The sequence below is a fragment of the Haemorhous mexicanus genome, chromosome 3, assembly GCF_027477595.1.
Source record: "Haemorhous mexicanus isolate bHaeMex1 chromosome 3, bHaeMex1.pri, whole genome shotgun sequence".
NCBI lineage: Eukaryota > Metazoa > Chordata > Aves > Passeriformes > Fringillidae > Haemorhous > Haemorhous mexicanus.
The window spans coordinates 118,250,058-118,271,604 of NC_082343.1; the positions used below are offsets into that span (position 1 = coordinate 118,250,058).

The 21,547-nt window shown below is 54.5% G+C and overlaps 2 protein-coding genes across 3 annotated transcripts in view; both read left to right on the forward strand.

Annotated features, from left to right (window-relative positions):
- The window catches only part of NRBP1 (nuclear receptor binding protein 1), a 34,930-nt gene extending 15,981 nt beyond the window's left edge, over window positions 1–18,949 (forward strand). Inside the window, exons 8-18 of the mRNA XM_059843259.1 lie at window positions 12,864–12,947; window positions 13,209–13,267; window positions 14,379–14,477; window positions 14,554–14,686; window positions 14,938–15,040; window positions 16,657–16,707; window positions 16,801–16,936; window positions 17,305–17,358; window positions 17,719–17,782; window positions 17,865–17,920; window positions 18,102–18,949. Coding sequence (XP_059699242.1) covers window positions 12,864–12,947; window positions 13,209–13,267; window positions 14,379–14,477; window positions 14,554–14,686; window positions 14,938–15,040; window positions 16,657–16,707; window positions 16,801–16,936; window positions 17,305–17,358; window positions 17,719–17,782; window positions 17,865–17,920; window positions 18,102–18,200 — 938 coding nt within the window. The 3' untranslated portion in view covers window positions 18,201–18,949. The remainder of the gene's footprint in view (window positions 1–12,863; window positions 12,948–13,208; window positions 13,268–14,378; window positions 14,478–14,553; window positions 14,687–14,937; window positions 15,041–16,656; window positions 16,708–16,800; window positions 16,937–17,304; window positions 17,359–17,718; window positions 17,783–17,864; window positions 17,921–18,101) is intronic.
- Window positions 18,950–19,026: 77 nt separating this feature from the next.
- Window positions 19,027–21,253, forward strand: KRTCAP3 (keratinocyte associated protein 3). Of its 2 annotated transcripts, XR_009486001.1 has the most exons (7): window positions 19,027–19,257; window positions 19,335–19,394; window positions 19,932–20,132; window positions 20,332–20,466; window positions 20,566–20,634; window positions 20,726–20,817; window positions 20,992–21,253. XR_009486001.1 is itself a non-coding variant. In XM_059843266.1 (6 exons), exons 1-5 carry the CDS (start codon window positions 19,048–19,050, stop codon window positions 20,807–20,809), a joined length of 690 nt encoding a protein of 229 aa, XP_059699249.1. In that variant the 5' UTR covers window positions 19,027–19,047; the 3' UTR covers window positions 20,810–20,817; window positions 20,992–21,253. The 2 variants fall into 2 exon arrangements, 1 of the variants encoding a protein (XP_059699249.1); XM_059843266.1 differs by lacking the exon at window positions 20,566–20,634.
- Window positions 21,254–21,547: the final 294 nt, after the last annotated feature.

Sequence of the window (21,547 nt, forward strand, 5' to 3'; positions counted from 1 at the left end):
CCTGGAGCTATTGTCTGTGTGAGTTCTGGTTGGATGTGGCAGTGTACAGGGAAGGATGCTCTGCATCACCTGTCATCCAGAAATAGCCTCTCCTTCCCATCAGAGAACTCTGTGTTGTTGTTTTGTTCCAGAACTGGGGTAGCAGGTTTGTGCATGTACCAGGCAGACAGGATCATGGCAGAAGGAGCACTCTGATCCTGACCTGCCTGTAAACTTGGGGACTTGCTCTTCACACAAGCTGATGTCATCATGTTGTCACACAGACTTTGTTGTGTTTTCCTGACTTTGTCCAAGTGGGAGAGATTTCCAAGAGTGAGTACATCTACTACCTGTATGCTGGCAAACTCCCTGGCATTCAGTTCAGACTGTTAGGAAGACTTGAGTACTCAAGAAATTCCCTTTTTTAGTTTAGTTTCAAGATGCCATGCAGCTGCCATCTTTCTGCAGGGCAGTCAGTGCTGTCTGTAAAAGCAAACCCATGGAGCTGGCATTGCAGCCAAGGCTTTCACCACAGGGAGATCCTGCAGCTCCTCAGACCTGCCATTGCCAGAGTGTGCAGCTCCAGGGCTGCTTTCAGAGGCTGTGTAGGAAGGTGGCTCTTCAGCTGTGGGCACGAGTGGTGGCCTCAGCACTGTTACAGCTTGGGTCCCTTCAGCTTCAGAAAGCTTTGCTTCTGTCAGGTGCAGCAGGAGGGACGTGTGTGCTCATGCCAGGAGAAGTGGGTGTCTGTGCTGTTACAGCTGCAGGATGTGCTGCAGTGTGGCTGCAGCTGCAGTGCTCATGTGCAGCTGTTCCTGAGCAGACCTCCCTGCTCCACAGCTGCAGGCTGCCCGGCTCACCTCACGTTCAGAAGTGAAGTAATTTACCTAAAAGATTCTGGTCCTTGCTAAATAAAAAAGGAAGTGATTGCAAGTGGGCTTGTGGTCGAAAGAGGAATCCTCCAGAGGGGAAAGCTGTGGCTCCATTGCAGGCTGGAATTAGAGTTGGCAGTGTTGCAGGATGTATTCCTATTCCTGCAATGCCCACCCAACCAGAAAAGGCAAAGCTGCATCCCCAGGACTGCTGGTTGTGTTGGAGCTTGAGCCTTTCTCCCTGGCACTGCTGCCTTTGCAGTGCCACATGGGCTGAGTTTGGGTTTTGGGCCTGGAAAGACAGCTGCTCCAGGGTCACTGACAATGCCAGGCTCATGTTTGCTGCTTCCTGTCCTTGTTCTGTACAGCTGGCTGGTGTCTGAGCACTTCCTGTATTTACCTGAAAGCAGCAGGACAGTAACTTCCGTGGATTTCTGGGGAACGAGGGTTCCGTGCACTGTGAGCTGTGCTTTGGTGCTGTCTCTGTCCCCAGAACTGTGCTGGGTGCTGCTCCCAAAGCTCCTCTCCCTGTGGCTTTGCAAAGAGAATACTTGCTGAATGTGGGGCAAAAAGCTGTCTAAGGGAGCTGCTGGTGTGCACTGCAGGACATCCTGCTGTCTGCTGGGGGAGGGCGTGCCAGGAGAGCAGTGTCACATTGAAATGTGACAGGAGTGTCACAGGAGCCTGATGTGGCTCCTGTGACACTCGTTCAGGGGTGGGAACAGCCCTTTGCTCCTTGCTGCTCCCTCAGAGGCAGGAGCACGTGCACTGGCTGCACTGATCACTGTTTGTCTGTTAGTATGGAAATCTGTGTGCTGGGGGTCAGCTCTGGAAGAAAAAGGGAGTGGGAGGGAGGAAAGATTTTGCATAATGCTTAAATGCAAAAGCCATCCAAAATCCATTAATTTGCTAATGTTTTATTCTCCAGTTCCATAAAGTACAGAGTTTACAGATTTAAGGAGAGTGTTTCAAATGAGTGGAGAGCTTTGGAGAACTCGTGATGAGGATAGGAAAGACACCTACAGCTCTTAACCTTGCCACTGGTGTTCCCAGAGACTGGAATGTTCCACCTGCTTTGTGGAGCTGTGGTCAGATGAAAGCATTCCTTGTGCTAGTCCAGGTTGTGCCCTGTGTACTCTTCCCAGAGCCCAGGTGCAGCACAGTGGTGCCTCCGTGGGTGTCTGTGCTGGCTGGTGAGGGGATGTGCTGCCAGGTGTGTTCCTGGGGCTGCAGCTGCTCTGAGTGGGGGGAGAACAGTGTGTTCACAACGGGGTGCCTGGTGCTGCTGCCTTCTCCTGATGGCATTGCTGGGAGCTGGTCCTGGAATTCCCACTGGCAGCATAAGAATCATTCACACTTCTTTCACAGGTAGAAAGAAGTGATGTGTTTGAGTTAAAACCCTTTTGGGCAGCTCTTGGAGTGCCCCAGCAGAAGGGAGGCCTCAAGCTAGAGGGTGTCAGTGTCCTCTGGTGCTCCTGAGACTTGGCAGTGTGTTAGGAGCTGCTGAGTGAGACCTTGATGGAGCACAGAGGAGGCTCCATGGAGTGCAGTGCAGATTTCCCCTTGTGCCCCCAGGCATTGCTGCTGTGTGTGTCTCTCCTGGCTGCACCACATCTGACCTTAGCCTCAGTCTGTCTTTAGTTGTGTCTGCTCAGGGTCTGCCCTCAGTTCCAGGCCATGGGGCAGGACTCTTGTGGGTGTTAGCTCTGCTGTGGCATCATGTGGCCAGGTGTGTAAGTGTGGGCTCTCCTGCTGAGATCTGTGGCCAGAAGCTGCTGGGATGTAGAGAAAGGGAATTCTCTGCTAAAGGGGTGGGGTGGGTGGGACTGTAGGACACTCACAGAAGAACAGAATTTCTGGCTGCTTGGTGGCAGAGTCAGCCATAGTCTTCTGCTTGGTCAGAGATGCCTTGTCTCCCCTGCCTGGTCTGGTTCTCAGGTAGAAGCCCTGATGTTCCTTAGGTAAATTTCTTTTGAAGAGGTGGCTGGAGGCAGGGCCCAGTGCTCAGTCGTGTCCCTGTGTGCCCTGACTCTGACCCAGCTGTCTCTATGGATGTAAGTGCTTTGCTGTTCACCAACTCATTGACTTTATCTCGTTTTACTTCCCGCTCACGGGCTGCTCTGTTACAACAGTCTTTCATAGGATATTTGCTAATGGTGAGCAAACTTCTCCGCTCCTGTGATGTGACTCCACTTATGTCATGTACATGATTTTCTCTCTGTGTGTATCTGTATATATATATTTATATATATATGTGTGTGTATCTATATTTGTAACACACAAACATACACACTGATGTATTTACAGTGTTCCCTTGCTATAAGGCTGTGTGTAAAACTGTTTGGCTTAGGTGCATCCTGCTTGGAGAGCTCATGTTCTGTGCTGGGATGCAAACAGTTCCTTGTGCTCTTGCCCAGAGCCTTACAGAGAGGGAGCACTGCCCTTTGTGAAGTCTCCTGGTTGTTAGTTTTCTCCCTCTCCATGTTCTTAGCGTGTGCTAGTCCACGGGCCCTGTGCATGCCAGCTCCTGCATGTCAACAAGCCATGCCTTGTTCTGAGCTCTTCCCAGCTGAACTTCCCACGTCCATTAGGCTCTTCCTTGCTGCTGCTCTGCTGCCCTTGGCTGGGACCCAGCCCTGGACTAGCCCCCACTGTGTGCTTGGCTATCCAATTGCTTGCTTGTAGTTTGAACTCCTTAGATGTGTTGGTTTTGAGATGAATGTTTCAGTGAATGTGTCTGGCTCCTGATGGCCAGGTCCCTCATGCCCCAGATGAGTCCCTGGATTGAAGTAAGCTTGGCTGTTGATATTTCCCCAGATAAATCTCTGGTTTTGGGGAGATCTGTGCATATGAGGAGGGAGTTGGGCCAGTGGGAGCCAGAGAAGGAGTCGAGTGCTGCAATTTGTAACACTATTGCATAGAACACCATATTTACATTTAAAATAATTATTTACTTTATTTTTTGCCATCAGGATTATTCTCGATGGTTAGAGTTTGTTTCTACTGAGTTGGGAACCTACCAACCATCAGCTGAAGTGGTGGAAAGGGCAAGGGCCTGACCAGATGGGCTCTGTGCCTTCCAGGTTGGCAGGAGGACGTGCTGTGCCACCCTGCATTGCCAGCAGAGCAGAGGCTCCTGGAAAGCTCAGTCTAGGGTCTAGTGTAGCTGAGGGGGATGGGGATGGAGTCAGGGCTGGAGTCCTGAGGAGGGCAGGTGTCCCTGGGGATGGCTGCAGGGTGGCAGAGCAGCAGCGAGCAGACTGGCCCAGGAACGAGCCCACAGAGTGGGAACCTGGCTGAGCCTGGGCTGAGCCTGAGCCTGGGCTGAGCCTGAGCCTGGGCTCAGCCAGGCTGAGGGCAGCAGGGCTGGCCAGCCCCTCCTCCAAAATCAGTCACCCCTGTGAGCAGAACCAAAGGCCCTGGTTCTAGAAGGACAGGAGCAGCCTGAACGAGCCCTCTGCAGGCATGAGGAGGTGCTGTGGTACCTCCCCTGTGCTGGAACAGCATCAGCTGGCCTTGGAACACTGAGCTCTCCTGGATGGCTGGCTGGGGACTTGTTCTGACACTGTTGTACCAGGAGGTACTGTTGATATGAGAGCTGGGGATGGTTTAAGCCTTAGATCTTGAGCAGTGATTTGGGTTTGAAAACACTAAATCTAGGGTGTAAGGCTCCTGTTTTGCTTGAGCATTGAGCTGATGAGGCTGTGAGTGACATGCTTTCATAACTAATCTTATTTTAGTCATCACTTCAGTCCCTTGGATTTTGTTGCCTGATCTTTAAATGCCATGCTGGCTTACACATTCTTAACAGACACCTGAGGTGATGCAGAAATAAGAGGTTAGTAGGATATCTTGGATCTGGCTTTTTTATTTTTTCAACTATGGCAGGCGTGGTGTTAAAGGGAAAATAATGGATAATTTAAGTCATCAGACATAGAAAAATCTGCCATTAAAATGGCATGTTAGCATTGATTTAGGAGAATGTAACATGAATAGATGTAGTTTAGCTTTTCTAACTGTGCAGTTTTATGTGTGAGTCAAGCACATTGTCTACCAAGCCAAACATTTTTGGTTCCTTAGAACCTTGGCAAGACCAAGGCAGATATTCATAAGGTTTGACTGTGACTACAGGTGCTGCTGGGAATGAGACTGGGCACGGAAATTGTTTTGAGTGGAACTTTTTGTCTAGAAGAAAGTTCAAGGTTGGATCCAGGCTACTTTTTGGGGGGGCTGTTTTTTCTTTTAAAGGTCTGACTGCCATGGCTCTGTGTTGTCTGTGAAGCTCTTGGTGCAAAAGCCTGTCTCCAAGTGAAGGCACTTCTGATTTGGCTTGTTCTTGGGAAACTGTTGAACAAACTGGGTTGACTAGCATGAGGAGGATTTTAATGTGATGGTGTAACGATGCAGTTGCAATACTGCAATGCTGTAGCTGCTGCTGTGTTTGCTAGAGTGGCAGAAGCAGTTCCAGAGCTGCCCTGGGTTTTTGTGTAAGCAGAGTTAGAGCAGAGGAGCAGCCAGGGCTGAGTGGCAGTCCATGGGTTCTGTCCGTGCTGGAAGTTGTGGCTGCCCCTGCTGACCAGGGCTCAGTGTGTGTGTCTGGGGGAGGGTGGTGGCATTTTTAAGGTCCAGTTTGGTGGGGAGAACTGGTGACCTTGGTGGCCTTGTGGCAAAGATTTTCCTCCTTCTATGCTGTGATAGTAATAAACTAATTTTTATTTTGCAGAAGGTTTAAAAGCCAGCTCTTGCTCCTAGTACTTATTTCCCTAGCTCTGAGTACCCTCTGTGTGCTGCTGTGACTGACCTCATTCATGAAAACACCAGAAAACGATGGCATCTAGACTGGTGGTTGTTTTCAGTTAAGTAAGATATTTTAAAAGGTTGAAATGTCTCTGTTTAGTGCTCCAGGTTATGGAACATCCATTTTCTGAGGTCATTGTTATTTCTGTGTTGCACTGAAGGCACTGCTGCTTCAGTTTTGTTCAGCTCTGTGTTTTCTCTGCTTTTATGTGACTTTCCCAGTGGGCATGGGGATGTGAATTACAGTCACCCAGGTCTTCATTCACCCATTCTCATATTAGCCCAGCAGCTGCAGGTGTCTCTTCCTTCCCAGGGCCCTTTGGTTGAAGGCTTTGTGAATCTCAGCAGTTTAGGGAGCTCCTTCGTGCCAGCTCTGAAAAGATCACTTAAACACCAGCAAGCAAGGGCAGCCTGTGGTGGCTGGCTGTGCCTGAGCAGGGGTGAGCTGTCTTCTCTAGAGGTCCCTCCCAGCCTGGACAGGTTTGTGGTGTAGGTCTGGAGCTGTGTGGGCCAAGCAGTGTTGGCACTCTGGCACCTGCTCCCAAGGATGAGCTTTGCTGCAGGTTCAATCTCACAAGGTCCTTTGGCACGTTGTGGAGCAATGATAATCAAAGATGTGGAGTTTGAAATTTGGGAAAGTTGTACTTGAAATGCTTGGTCTTGTGGGCCCTAATTGCATTTTCGAGTGTACATTTATATTGGTTCAGTCCCTGCTTCTGTTATGCAGAGCTGCTCTACAGCAGAAGATCATCTCCACAGTCATGTTTCTGAGGACTTGTTTTCTAGTGCACATCTGTCTTCTGGGAACAGATGGCTCCTCCAGAGTAGCTCAGCCTGTGGCATTTCAGTGAATGTCCTTGCTTTTTCTGATTGCATGTAATTCTTGCACTGTGATGTGAACATATATATCTTTTTCATAGCAGTATTGCATTGGTGTAGCCCAAGCAGGGTTTTCATGGTCAGTGAAACCCTCCTTCTTCTGGTCTAGAATGTGGAACTTGGTTTTGGGCACAGATTGCAGATCTCCCAACACACTTTGTTAGGGATGAAGTTATTTGTATCATGAATTTTTCCAGATAAAGTGCCAATAAGCTCCTAGGTCACTGTTTAAGACCCTGCATGCAGCCAGGATTGGCAGATAATAATCTTATAGCTCTTTTTTATCTGTTCTTGTTTTTCCTGCTCTGCCTGCTTCTACTTTCTGCTTCCATGTAATGGATGTGGTCAAACACGTCAACTTAGAACTCTTAAGTAATCTTTTTAAATGGAACAATACCACTTGCTGCTTCATGAGAAATGTGACACAGTGTGATCCTGTCCCTCTGTGGCTCGCTGACAGCAGTGTGTGCCCTGGCCCTAGAAGTAGCTGATGATGCCCTGGCAGAACTCTGCCAGAGGAGGGAGGGGATGGTCCTGGCCCTCTGCTCAGTGCAGCCCCCCCGTAGATCCGGGCCCAGGGCTGGGTGCCCAGGACACGAGGGACAGGGACAGGCTGGGGACAGCCCCGAGCAGCCTGTGATGCTGCAGGGCCGGAGCGGCTCTGCCGGGGTGAGGCTGAGGGAGCTGAGCCTGGGGCAGCCCCGGTGTGACACCTGCAGGGAGGGCTCTGCAGGTGAGCCCCGGTGTGACACCTGCAGGGAGGGCTCTGTGGGTGAGCCCCGGTGTGACACCTGCAGGGAGGGCTCTGCAGGTGAGCCCCGGTGTGGCACGGGCAGGGAGGGCTCCGGGGGTGAGCCCGGTGTGACACCTGCAGGGAGGGCTCTGTGGGTGAGCCCCAGTGTGACACCTGCAGGGAGGGCTCCGCGGGTGAGTTCCGGTGTGACACCTGCAAGGAGGGCTCTGTGGGTGAGCCCTGGTGTGGCACCTGCAGGGAGGGCTCTGCAGGTGAGCCCCGGTGTGGCACGGGCAGGGAGGGCTCTGCAGGTGAGCCCCGGTGTGACACCTGCAGGGAGGGCTCTGCAGGTGAGCCCCGGTGTGACACCTGCAGGGAGGGCTCTGCAGGTGAGCCCCAGTGTGGCACCTGCAGGGAGGGCTCCGGGGGTGAGCCCTGGTGTGACACCTGCAGGGAGGGCTCTGTGGGTGAGCCCTGGTGTGGCACCTGCAGGGAGGGCTCTGCAGGTGAGCCCCGGTGTGACACCTGCAGGGAGGGCTCTGCAGGTGAGCCCTGGTGTGACACCTGCAGGGAAGGCTCTGTGGGTGAGCCCTGGTGTGGCACCTGCAGGGAGGGCTCTGCAGGTGAGCCCCAGTGTGGCACCTGCAGGGAGGGCTCTGCAGGTGAGCCCTGCGCTCCTGGGGACAGGAGCAGAGGCCACAGCACCGGCTGCAGCCCAGGTGGTCCCTCTGGACCCAGGGCATTCTCAGTGTGGTGGTGGCACAAACACAGGCTGCCCAAGACTGGGATGGAGTCTCCATTCTTGGAGTTACCATGACATGGTCCTGGGCAACCAGCTCTGGGTGTCCCTGCTGGAGCAGGGGTGTTGGATAAGACCTGGATCTCCACAGGTCTCTTCCCGCAGGAGCCATGCCAGGATTTTGATTCTGTGTTAATTTCTTTGGAGAGTAGCCTTCTCCAGTTTTGTGTGACATTACCTCTCTGTTGCCAGTAGCACTGATGCTGCTCCAGCAGTGTTTTCTCTGGAGTAGCCATGGGCAGTGCTTTAGCAGAGGCTGGTTTCCTGCTGGGAAACCATGTCAGTAGATGTGTGCATATGTGTGTAAGCTTTACCTGCACTGGGAACACTGTGTGGTGAACTTTTCATACACTGAATCTATTTGCTCCTTCAGCTAATGATACTCAACTGCCAAAAATAATAAAATCCTGTTCCTTCTGGTGACTCAGTGTTGCAAACATTTTGCAAACACTGTTTGCAATCCCTGATACAGATCTGAGGGCTGTTGGGAGCTTTTATTCTGTGATCAGTGTAAATATGACACTTCTTCCTGTTTGACTCCTCGTTTAATGTCTGTATGCTTCTTTTTATGCCAAATAACTTCCTAGTTCCTTATTTTCTAGGTCTTGCTCTCCCTAATAAAAAAAGCTTTTGTCATGGCTGTGTGCAGAGAAAGGAAACCCTGACCTTGTGGGTTTGTGCAGCCTTGTACCCTTCTGCAGGAGTGGAAGTGCCTGGGGCATATGAGTGCAGGGCATAATAATGTGGCCTCATACCTCTCCTGGCCCTGTGGTCACCTCTTCACAGCTGCAGAGGGTGGTCTTGGGTTCAGCTGATAATTTTTAGGTGTTGACCATCAACAATCCCTCTGCTGGGTTGCACAGCAAGCCTGGGACAATCTCAGAGATCAGCTGTTGATCCTTCCACTGACACCTGCTTCCCCTGCTTTCTCGTGGCCAGGGCGCTGGCCCTTTGCTGAGGAGGGCAGCCCTGCTCTGCTTTGCAGAGTGCTCACAAGAACCCAAACAGCTCAGGGGCTGCTGCAGGAGGGGAGCAGGGCTGTGGGACAGGAGATCTTTGCTGCCTGCAAGGAGGAAGTTCTGAGTGCCGAGTAAAGGCAGAGATGGGGTGAGATGGACACTGCACAAGAGGGAAGTGTCCTCTGCAGCAGGGAGTGTTCCAGAGCAGGGGCTGGGTGCCCAGGCAGCTCTGCTAAACCTGCTGTGGGCACAGCTAGGAAGGAGTGCCACCATTGCCTCCCTGGCTGGCACTGCTAACAACCAGTGGGCACACAGGCTGCCACTTGCTCTGGCCAACTTCTTTTGCATGTTCTTGAGAGTTTGAGAGGTCTGACCAGCTACAGCATGTTCCTGTAGGAGTGCCCATTATCTTTTTTATGCTTTTGTTGTCAGATTGAGTTCAGCTTGTCAAAGACATGTTGCTTGCCCTACCCTCTGCTGTGCTTCACATCTCTTCCTGTCACCTGTCCTGCTCAGACACCATATTTGGCTGAACCTTTTTCTAAAATTCATCTCTGCTAATTGCCCACCAGACTTGTCAATTCCCATGGGGCTGTCTTGTAATCTGCCCCTTGTAGTCACCTTCTTGTGGCTGAGAAGGACACATTTGTTGTTACTGTTGGTGATCTGACTTTCCTTTATGGTCTTCATCATTTGTCTCACTCAGTAACCATCCTCAGCCTCCATCCATCCAAACATGCACAGCATGGAGCCAGTTTGAGAATACAGAAATAGGTGTATGAGTGACAGATAGCAGCCATGTGTGAGTCAGGCAGGAGAGCCTGTGTCAGAGGTAACTTCAGGTGTGTTCTTACCTTGTACAGTCAGGAGGTTGGTTTAAAATGTAGGCTCAGGTGAAGCTCCCAAGCCCCTGCCATTGCTAAGTGGCCCATGCATCAGGATGACCTGCAACAGTGACCAGACCACACCCAAATTTCTTGTCTTACCATCTAAAATCCTGCCACAGTTGTAACAGCACTTCCAGCTGCTGTGTTGAACACACCTGCAGGAAATTTTTCAGAGCTGACCTCAGGAGCAAGTTGTGCTGTCAGTGATGCATAGAGCAGGACTGTGGCAGGGCTGTCCCTGCTTAGCTCTGAGACACACAGGAGATTCTGGGGTCTGATGTCACTGACCCTGTGCTGCCTCAGCTCTGCAGTGACAGAGTGAGGTGATGCCTGTCACCTCAGCCAGGCTGCACGTGAGCTGGGTATAAATGGCTGGAACAGGCAGATTCCCTGCCAGGTGTGGCTGATCAGACCTAGCTGCAGAGCCAGTCTCTGCAGTAGTGATGGAAGAACAGTCCAGTAGGACTCAGCAAGCTAGGAAGCACAAGGAGCAGAGTTCCAGAGGGGACAGGTCCCTGGCTGATCCACAGCAACAAATTCAGAGCTGCCTGTGTGTCAGTTCTGTGTGTCTGAGAGGGAGGGTCCCACAGACAGTGTGAGCCCAGTTCTTTCCAGAAATGCTGGTGCTGCTGCAGAAGGTCTGTGGGACCTGGATGCAGAGGAGCTGATTATTAAGGCTGGCTGGACCTCATTAGGACACTGTAGATGGAGCCCAGTACAGTGGGCTAGACTTGCACTCTGGCTGCACTCTGCCTGCCTGGTGTAGAGGTGTGCCAGCTGTCACCACTGAGGCTTCTGCTGATAATCTGTTCTGTCACTGATTGCTGCCTCAGCCCTGTCCTTAAACGGGCACAGGAGCCAAGAACAGAGTGCCTGGACAGTGAAGTGGCCTTGCCATCCAACATGTGCTCATAATGGGCTTTAAAGAGACTGGAAAAGGAAGCTGATCACAACATTGTGTGGAGGGTGACTTCACTTGGCTGATTTGGCTCTGTATTTGGCAGGACTGGGTTGTTGAGTTTTTGGTCCCTGTTTCCTTTTACAATGTGAGTTTAAAAATAAATTATTTTCTCTCCCCACATTGTCTGGTTTGCCACTGGGAGTCCCCCTGACGTGCCTGCAGTAGCTGTAGGTTTAACAGGTATCACAAACATCTGTGTGATAGTTCTGTACACTGCATTGGGCATAGAGACATCCAGGATCCCCTCAACAACAACATAAATCTGATGTTGGAACAGAAGGGCTTCTAAAGCCTAAAATACTCTCTTTAGAAGGCCTGGTATGAGAACCCAGTGTGCTGGACAAGCCATGGGTGCTTTACTCTGTGTGCCAAGTCTGGCACTGGATGGATGTGTGGTGACAGGGTTGGTGCTGAGGGGTTGGCTCCAGCAGCACAGGAACACATCCAGTCCAGTGCAGAGGACTGGGCAAATTCCAGTTGTACCTGACTGAGGAGTACAAAATGCTAAGGTGAGCAGAAATCCAGAGCTCATCATTTGGGTGCTGGTGAGGATCTGGCATTTCTGGCTCCTCAGGGGAGGCTTCGAGCCAGTTGTCATGTGGGGGTGTGTGGGGGAGTTGACATCCTTTGGGGCAGTCTCCAGTAGAGAGAACTGGTGTGATGGTGCAGTGCCCTGGCCAGAACTTGTCCAAAGCAGTCAGTGTCATTGGGAAAGCAGAACATGTCTTAGGAGAAAGACAAAGAATGTAGCTTATGCTGCTTGGTGCTGTGAAGGTGAGAGGATCTGGTGATGTCTGGGAACAGGTGAGCACTAGGAATGAAGTCATCTTGCTGGACTCCTAGGATCAGAGCTAACACAGGGAACAGAAAGCAGTTCCTTGTGAAGGGCTGGTTGGTAAAGAAGCCCCTAGCTATTGGAGCAAGCTCTGCTTCCAGCGCTCAGCTTGGGTGACATGATCTGGTGTGTGCCATAGCAAGGCTGAGCTGAGTTACCAGGGGAGGTCCTTCTTGTCTGACTAGAGCCCAGAGAGCATCTCCTCTCTGAAACTGGTAACTGGTCCCTCAGCTGGGAATCCTCCTTGGTGTGGAGAAATGCAAGAGGTTTGGCACGTCCCATGTCAGCCCACGGTGTGCCAGTGCAGATGGGGACTGATGGGGATTGTCCAGGGGGTGACCAGTGGGACATGGGACTCTGGGACTGGGCACATTCCAGTGTGACAGTAGAGCTTCAAATGGGTGGTGGCTCTGTGCTCCCTGCCCACCTCAGTGTTTCTCCCTGGCAGACAGCAGGGAGAAACAGTTTAGTTTCAGAGAGTTGTTTGCAGAGAGTTGTTTGCAGTCTCTGCAGAGGCGGCTCTCCCAAAAGCTTATCTTTCGTGGGGGTCCATACTTGTGCTCTGCTCACTGTTCTTGTGGCTGCAAGTTATTTCCTCCCCACAGCTGTGAGTGGTTTGTGGAGGTGCTGGCTGCTGGGAGGTTCTGCTGTCTGGGTGGTCACCTCCCTTCCCTCAGCAGCTTGGCTTGATTCTTGTCTGGAGCTGCTTTGGCACCAGCATCCTCCTGAAATGTGGAAGAGTTGCCTGGTAGGTCCATCCTCCCAGAGCTCTAAGGTGGTGAGCAATTGCAGTGACCTTGGCACCTCTGGCTGTTCCTCAGGCTGCCGTTCTGAATGAGTGACTTGCTTGTGACAAATGCTATGGATCTGTTTGAAGTCAGGCATTTCTGCTGGGAGTTGTTCCCACCTTGTCCTCCTGGCAGGCAGCAGTTGTGGTCTCCAGGTTTGCCCTTGGAGGGTGATGCTAAGCTGCCAAGGAAACAGTGCAGGAATGTGTTGGGTCAGGGCAGGTGACAAGAGATGGAGGCTGTGAAGGCTCACCTTGATGCCACCATTCTGCCCCTTTGGGCACCAAGGGCCTGGAGTTGCAGGCGTTCCCTAGGATGTCATCAGGGATGGGATGTGGTTTCCTGTATCCTAAGCATTCCTGGTTTTCTTCTAGTGGCACCAGACACAATTAACAACCACGTGAAGACCTGTCGTGAGGAGCAGAAGAACCTGCACTTCTTTGCCCCAGAATATGGAGGTATGCTGTGGCTGTGGCTGCAAGCCTGGGGATTTTTTGTCCTTACTGATGCTTCCAAGCTGTCCTGCACCTTGTTCTCAGTTCCAGGCTCCTGACAGATGCCACATTAACAGTTCTGAGCCATTTGCCTGCTGAAATGCTTCAGCTCCTCTGTTCTTTGGTAGCAGAGGAGGGAGAAGCTGCAGGACTGTCCCAGCCTGGGGCAGAGTGGTGCTGCTGCATGCAGAGCTGACTGATAACAGTGCTATTTCTGTGTTACAGAAGTTGCCAATGTCACCACTGCTGTGGACATCTACTCCTTTGGGATGTGTGCACTGGAGGTGAGTGTCAAACTTTGGGACAGAGATGATGAATCTGAGGAAAGAAAGAGCTCTGGGAGGGCTGTGGCCGTGGGTGGGTTTGCTCAGTAGCAAGTGTGTTTTGTTCTCAGAGCCAAGTGCAGTTTGCCTTGGTGGGATCCCTATGGAGGCTCCCCCAAGTGCCTCACTAAGGAGTAAATGGCTCAGGGATTTGCAGTTCTTCCCAAATTCCTAATGGGTAATGCATTACTTAGCGGGTCTTGGCCAGTCCTGAAGTCAGACTCAGTGGCTGGAGGGAATAGTCACTGCTGCAGACTGTTATGTAATGTCCATGTGTGTGACCACTGCCTGGGGTGTTTGGGGCAGAGGACAGCTGTAGTCTGTCACTTTTCTGGGCCAGCCTGTGCCCATCTGATGGAGGTGCTGGTTGCAGTCAATGTGAGACTGACATACCTGGTACTAGCAGCTTTGTGCTTCCTCTGTCCTTGCCGTCAGTAGGTCCAAGTCCAGGTAATGGGAACTGTTGTTAGGAGTATTTTCTGAGAAGAATTGTCAGAAAGCCAACACAAGGAACCCTCAACCTGTGCTGCACATTCCATTAGTGAAGCAGGAAGAGAACTGTGGAAAGACACAACTTTCAGGAAACAAAACTTAAGCTGAGTGCAGACACTCCCTGCAATATTTTCCAACCTTTCCTAGCTGGGAATGAGTGTCTGTGTATTGTCTGGAGCCCATTCTTGATGTGTTGTGTGCTTGCTCTTGTTCTGTGATGCAGAGCTATTCACACAGCCAGAAGGGACACTGTCAGATCCTGGCAGTGATCCAGTCACTGCTTCATTATGGAATTATCAAACAGAGTAACAGGCCAATGGATCGTGAGGTTCACAATGGAGACACTTACTGTCCAGGTTGTTGCTGGCAGAGTTCCCAGGGCTCCCTGGCAGTCCTGGGGTGCTAGGAGCAAGCTGTTGTAATGAGGCAGCCATTCTCTCTGTCTCTCCAAATGTGACCTTAAGTACCCCCACACAGCTCGGCTGTGGTGATCTCATGCTTGGCAGTGGTCTCCTTGAGCCTGTCTGCCCTGCAGTCTGTCAGTCCCAGTGGAGTCTGATGCTCTGCTCTGTGTTTGCAGATGGCAGTGCTGGAGATCCAGGGGAACGGGGAGTCCTCCTACGTGCCGCAGGAAGCCATCAACAGTGCCATCCAGCTGCTGGAGGACCCCCTGCAGCGGGTGAGCCACGGGCTCCGTGCCCTGGATTGCTCTGCTGCTGCTGCTGCTCAGGGTCTCACGCAGGTTTTCCCTCTAGGAGTTCATTCAGAAGTGTCTGGAGCAGGACCCTGGCAGGCGCCCCACGGCCCGGGAGCTCCTGTTCCACCAGGCTCTGTTTGAGGTGCCCTCGCTGAAGCTCTTGGCTGCTCACTGCATCGTTGGGCACCAGCGTGAGTACAGAGCCCTGGGAGCCACGTCCCCACGTGGTCAGTGCTCTGCAGAGCTTTGCTGAGCTGGCAGCCTGGGAACAGCCCTCCCCATGCCCTGCTGCTCTGCAGGTTCCTGGCTGGCAGACACAGCTGTGGGGCTGGGAGGGCTGTGGTGTCCGACCTGCTCTCAGAGCATCTCCGCACTTTTCATTGCTTTCCTAAGGCTGGAGAGAGAACTGCAACTGCTGCAAGTTACTCCTTTTTTTTAATAGATATGATTCCTGAAAATGCTTTAGAAGAAATGACCAAAAACCTCGACATGAACGCGGTGTTGGCAGAGATCAACCACGAGGACAGGGAAGGAGTCAAGATGATGTGAGTCCCCATGATGTGCCCAGGGGGGCTGCTCAGGGGAGCAGTGCTGGGGCACTGGTGTGAGCACTGGGACGCTGCCCACCAGCTCAGTGTTGCCTGGGTGCCAGTGGGAGCTGGTGGGGCTGGAGGTGACAACGAGTCACTGTCTGGGCACACACACTTCTGGGGAGTTATTCCTAGATGGAAGGGGACCTTGCACCTGTTTCCTGGGAGCAGCTGAGATGAATTGTTCCCCAAATGGACAGATGAAATGAACATGCTGTAGTTGTAGCAGTCCTCAGCAAAACATGGCTGAACAGTTTGGGAAGGTGCTCTGACCAATCACAAACTAGCCAGATGGAGTCACTTTCTCACTTCAGAGAAAGGGTTCCTCAGTGTTTTCCTAATGGAGCATCTTACTCCACACTCTGCACAGGGAAAGGCAGCTGAGGCAGCTGTCAGTGACACAGTATGACACAGGCAGTGACACACAGCAGTACCTGCACTGTAGGGGTGGCCCCCAAGGGAGTGACTGTAATACATATGGAACAAGCAGAGTGCCAGAAAAGTCAGGCACATTTTGGATAGCAAAGCCTTGGCTACTCAAGGGATTAGCTGAGGACTAAGATGTGAATACTGTATTCCCAGAGAAGCCTAGTGTGCTTCCAGGGGAGCCCAGAGTTCTGGGATGCTCAGGCTGCTGAACAAGAGTGACCAAGATGACAAGGAGGAGCAGCTCCGTCCGCATAAGCAGCTCTGAGCCGCAGAGATCCTTCCAAAAGCTGACATCCCAGTTGCCATAGTGCTAGGAAACGTAGTATGAAATTCCCTTTGGAATGTATAGTTTCAAAATGGAGGACAACAAGTGAACAACCAAAGGTGTAGAGAGAGATCCTCACACACATGGGGTGTCAGTCTCTGCAGGTGTGGCTGTCCATGGGTGCCAGCCTGGAACTCGCCTTTTGGTAGTGCCATTCCTCAGAGGTGCTGGAAAAGGGAAAGAAAGCAGCAATCACTTGAAATGTCAGCATCATTTCTGGATGGTTCATCAGACTGCCATGCAAACCAAGCTGCTAGAAAAAAAAAAAAGGAAGTTTTTGTTGAAACCTACTGCTGTGTTAGAGGATGGGACGATTCCAGCTGCTGGGGCTGTGGGAGGGGCTGGAGAGTGCTCTGGGAGCTGAGGCAGGTGTGCAGCCCATAAAGCACTTGAGGACATCCTGTCAGGCTTCCAGCAGTTTTGCAGTCCTTACCTCATCTCTGGAATGCTTCAGAGCAGCCTTGAGACAGGGGTTTGGCTGTTCAAGTGTTTGTTGCAACCTGGGACCTGGTATGGCAGGTATTTGTGAAACAGCTCACCAGGAGTGGTGTCACTGGGCCACCCTCCAAAGAACTGCGTTGCACAGGTCTGAGGGCTGTGAGACTGGCTCTGCCATAACTGCTGCCTCACCCTAGCTCACATAGATAGTTATGTCCTTAAGGGAAGATAAGAGCTTGTCACACCAGTGGCTGCCTGTCCATACCCATCCTGCCTGTGGACACAGCCCAGGACTTGGGGATTTGAAACTGCACCCCAAGAGACCCAGGTGGATGGTACTGTGAGACAATTTCTCATCCCAGGACATTTTGTTTTTCAGCTTCTCACAATCTCCAGCATTGGAGCTGGATAAGTTCCTGGAGGATGTGAGGTAAGAGGGATTTTTTTAAGACACCTTCCATTGTGTGTGAGACTGGAAAAGTTCTGGAGAGGTATAACCTCAGATGCTGCTCCTTCCTTGTAGGAATGGAATCTATCCCCTCACAGCCTTTGGGATGCCACGACCCCAGCAGCCCCAGCAGGTCGTGGTGAAATCTCCCATTGCTCCCCCGTCGGTGAAAACCCCGACTCCAGAGCCTGCTGAGGTGGAGACCCGCAAGGTAAAGGCTCAGCCTCGCTGAGGAGGGGCTCAGCCTCGCTGAGGAGGGGCTCAGCCTCGCTGAGGAGGGGCTCAGCCTCGCTGAGGAGGGGCTCAGCCTCACTGAGGAGGGGCTCAGCCTCGCTGAGGAGGGGCTCAGCCTCGCTGAGGAAGGGCTCAGCCCTGCTCTCCCATGGCCAGGCAGGGCTCTGGGGTGGCTGCTGGTGGGCTCTGGGGCGGCTGCTGGTGGGCTCTGTGGGGTGGCTGCTGGGGGGCTCTGTGGGGTGGCTGCTGGTGGGCTCTGTGGGGTGGCTGCTGGTGGGCTCTGTGGGGAGGCTGCTGGGGGGCTCTGTGGGGTGGCTGCTGATGGGATCTGTGCCTCTGTTCCAGGTGGTGCTGATGCAGTGCAACATCGAGTCTGTGGAGGAGGGCGTGAAGCACCACGTATGTTTCTATGTCTGGCTGAGCAGGGGCAGGCCGGGGCACTGTGCAGGGCTCGTGGCTCTGATGTGCTGCTGGTGCCTGGGGTAACCCTGCTCTGCTGCAGCTGCCAGCCTAGGACCTGTCCCAGGCCTGTGCCTGCTGCTGACCTGGCACCTGGCCCACCCCCAGGCCCTGGCTCCCAGCACAGGATGGTGCTGCCAGCTGCAGTTCAGGATGGAACTGGCTGTGGCTGTTCTGTTAGATCCCTGTGGGGCTCTGGAGGGGTGGTTCCCATCCCAGGGGCGTTTCTAGGGTTGCTTTGGGCTTGCCATGGCAGCTTGTAGGACTGTAATCCCTCATGAGAATTTGTTTGTCCTGCAGCTGACACTGCTGCTGAAACTGGAAGACAAGTTGAATCGACACTTGAGCTGTGACCTTCAGCCCAGTAAGTATACTTCTGCCCCTCCAGGTGCACTGGGCCAGCAGCACACTTGGAGCAAGGACTGACACCTTTCCTTGTGTTGTAGATGACAACATCCAGGAGCTGGCAGCTGAACTGGTCCAGCTGGGATTCATCAGCGAGGTAAGCAGGGGCTCAGGTAGGGCTGTGGGCCTGTGTTCCTTCCTCAGAGTTCAATGGCTTTTGCCCTTTTGGGGGGCAGGAGGCAGGAGGTATAAGCCAGGTACCTGCCCTGGGGGTCTCCAGCCATGCTCTCAGCTTTGAGTGGATGGGGCTTACCCCTCACTGTCCTTGTTCTGCCCAGGCTGACCAGAGCAGACTCACCTGTTTACTTGAAGAGGCATTTAGCAAGTTCTACTACACTCGGAACGGAGCCCTGACGGCCGTGACTGTGTCATCCTAGCCCCGTGGCTCCTGGGCAGCCAGCGTGGCCTCGCTGCCTGCGACCATCTGTGTCTGCCCTCCGCTGTCGCTGTCGGGCACCTGCAAGACCCCAGCTGCAGTGCTTGGAAGCTCATCCTGCATGTGCCGTGGCTGGGCTCATCGACAGTCCTCCCTGCCCGCCTCCTAAAGGGGACTTTGCGCATCAGTATTATTTCCAGCCCTGTTTTTGTTGGGATTTGCCAGGTTGTGCTGCGGAGCTGAGGCCTGGCTTGGGGCGTTCTGCAGTCCCACTCATGTGCATGGAGTTTGTTCTGTTTGAATTGTACAAAGTGTCTTTTGCACAGCACAGAAATGGGTTTTTTCTTTCCTTTTGGTTTTTTTTTTTTTTTTTTGTTGTTTTTTGTTTTGTTTTTTTTTTTAATTTAAAGGTAAGCAGGGGTGAGCCCCTAAGCCCTGCACCCCCGGTCACTCCCCCCCATTCCCGCGCCATGGGCCCAGGGGTGGCCGAGCTCGTCCCCCCTCCCCGCCCGGCGCTTCGCTCCCGCCGCCGGCTGCACTTTGTTTACTGGTTCGCACCCGCCGGGGTCACGGCGTGTGCTGGCCCCGGGCTGCGGCCCCGCGGCCCCTGCAGCCCCCGGCCCTTACCGGAGCCTCCCGGGGCTGCAGCGGCCCCGGGGCCCAGTGTCGTCCTGGCGCGCGGCGGGGCCGAGCCGCGGCTCCTGCATCTCATTTCTATCATTTCCTATTTTTAATAAACTGTTTTGTAAAGACGCGAGTGCCGCCTCTTGCGGGGCGGGCCGGGGGGGCCGGGCCGAGCCGCCCGTCCCTGCCCCGGGGCGGTGCGAGCGGCGGCGGCGGCGGCGGCCATGGCCGGGGGGCGGCGGGCGCCGGGAGCGCTGGCGGAGCCGCGGCGGCTGATGCGCACCGGGCTGGGGCTGATCGTGCTGGGCCACGGCAGCCTCGTGCTGGGCGCCATCGTGCACGGCTCGGTGCTGCGGCACGTGGCCGGCGCCCACCGCGCCGTCACCCCCGAGTACGCGGCGGCCAACGTGGTGTCGGTGTGCTCGGGGCTGCTGGTGAGCGCGGCCGGAGCGGGCGGGGGGCGGCGGGCCCTGCCCCGCCCGGGCCCTGCTGAGCGCAGCTCTCCCCGCAGAGCATCGCCGCGGGCATCGTCGCCATCCTGGTGTCGCACAACCTGTCCCGGGCGGTCCTGGTGAGTGCGGGGCTGCGGCCGAGCCGGCGGGGGGACCTCGGCGCGGCCCTGCCCCGCCGGCAGCCGCTCCCCTGGACCTTGGCCCCGCGCGCTCCTTCCGCCTCGGCGGCGGCTGCCGGCGCTGCGGGTGCCGCCTGTCCCCGGCTCGGCCCCGCCGGCCGCTCCGGGAGGGCGGGAGCGCCGTCCTGGGCCAGAAGCGCTCCGGTGGGCGAAGCTGCAGCCGGGTCGGGGGTCCCGCGTGGGCTCGTAGGGTGGGCGGACACGGGGCGGGATGCGCCGGGCTGGGCTGCGGGCTCCCGGCACGCGTGGGGGTCTCCACGGAGCCCGAGCCAAGGGGCGTCCAGCGGTACAGAGCTCGCAGGGTGTGGAGGGATGCGAAAGGTGCGAGAGCCTCATCCGAGGGCGTGGCTGAGCCGTCCTGGAAGAGGCGAGAGGTCCTGTGTGCCCCTGGGGGAGCAGCTCTGCGGAGACACAGGTGCCCGGCCCGAGCGTTTCCCCGAGCTCCTGCCATCCCACTCCTATTCTTGCCGCCTGCAGCACTGGACCCTGCTGGGCGTCTCTCTGCTGAACTGCCTGCTGTCCACTGCGTGCAGCGTGGGGCTGGCGCTGGCCTTTGCCCTGACGGTGCACAGCCGGGGCACACACCTGGTCAGGGGCTGCAACAGCTCCGCGCTGCCCCTGGACGCCCGTGCAGCCATTGCGACCAACGACTGTCCCTTCAACACCACGCGCATCTACGTGAGTCACTGCACGGCCCCACTCCTCCCAGCAGCTTCTTTCTCTCTCTGCTTCCTCTCGTCTTTTCACTCTCTCTCTCTGTCCCGTTTCCCTTCTCTCTCCCTCCCCCTTCTTTCCCCTGCTGTCCACACAGTCTCCGCTGAGTGTGTTCAGCCAGCCTGGTGCAGTGCCCACGTTCCTGTGACCCCCTGCCCCGCAGGACACAGCCCTGGCCCTCTGGTTCTCCTCCCTGCTGCTGGCAGCTGTGGAAGCCGTGCTCTCGGGCAGGAGCTGCTTGGTGGCTCTGGTCTTCCAGGGCATCGGACCCTGTGCACACACCTATGGCAAAGAGCAGGTACAGATCTCCCTGGACAGATCTCCCTGGATCTCCCCCATGGTGGTGCTGGGTTCTGCTGGGAACAAGGGGGGGATGCTGAATTGGAACCTCTTCTAGCCAGCCTAAGTGCCAGACCAGCACCCCTTCATGGGGAGTTGCAGAAGGACCCTATTCTTTATCCCCCAGGTAGCCAGGCTTGTTCTTTTTTTGTGAGAACGTTGCCCATCACATGTCCTTGCCACCCTACACATCTTTTTGTCTATTTTTTCCCCTCTAGCTGGCCAGGCCAAGTACAGCAATGGAGAAGCCACTCCGTGAGAGGCAGCAGCTCCTGCCAGGACTTGCTGAGTCTCCAGCGTAGCTGGAGAGGTGAGTACCCCACATGGGCTGTGCTTGGGATGGGAGAGCAGGCTCTGCCATCAAGAGGGCCCATGCCCACACCAGCCCTCCCAAAACATCTCTTCCTAGACACATGGGCAGAGGAGTCAGTGGTGCTGGGCCCTGCAGCACAGCCTGGCACTGACACTGCTCCTCCTCTCCCAGGTGGTGCTGCAGGAGCGCTGTGATCCAGCAAGGTTGGGGCCAAGGTGGTGTCACCCCTCCTGCAGTGGGCTGCAGGGGTGAGGGTGTGCCTTGTCCCCTCCCCCCAGCTCCTCCACCCCACCTGGGACAGACCCTGCAGGTCAGCAGGTGCCGTGGGCCCCAGATGCTCTCCCATCCTCGCCCCAAGCTGCCGGGCCCTTCCTGGTGGGCTGAAGGCTCTTGGTTTCTGTCAGCAGTGATGACAGGGGGTGGGCAAAGGTGCTGGGGTGGGCAAAGGGGGTGGGCAAAGGTGCTGGGGCCCAAGTCCTGGTGCCATTGCAGGCATGGCAGCTGGCTGTGCCTGTGCTCGTGCTCAGACATGTCAGGGAACAGAAGGGGAAGAATCCCTTTGGTGTAGATCTCTAGTTTTCTTGAATAAATAAACTTTGCCTTTCTACACTGGCTGTTCTAAGAGGCTCTGTCAGGTGACTGCTGGTTGGGAGCAAGGCATGCCAAGGGAAGGAAAGTGCAGCTACTCTGTAAGCCCATCCCTGTGCCTGCCACTCCCCAAGCACAG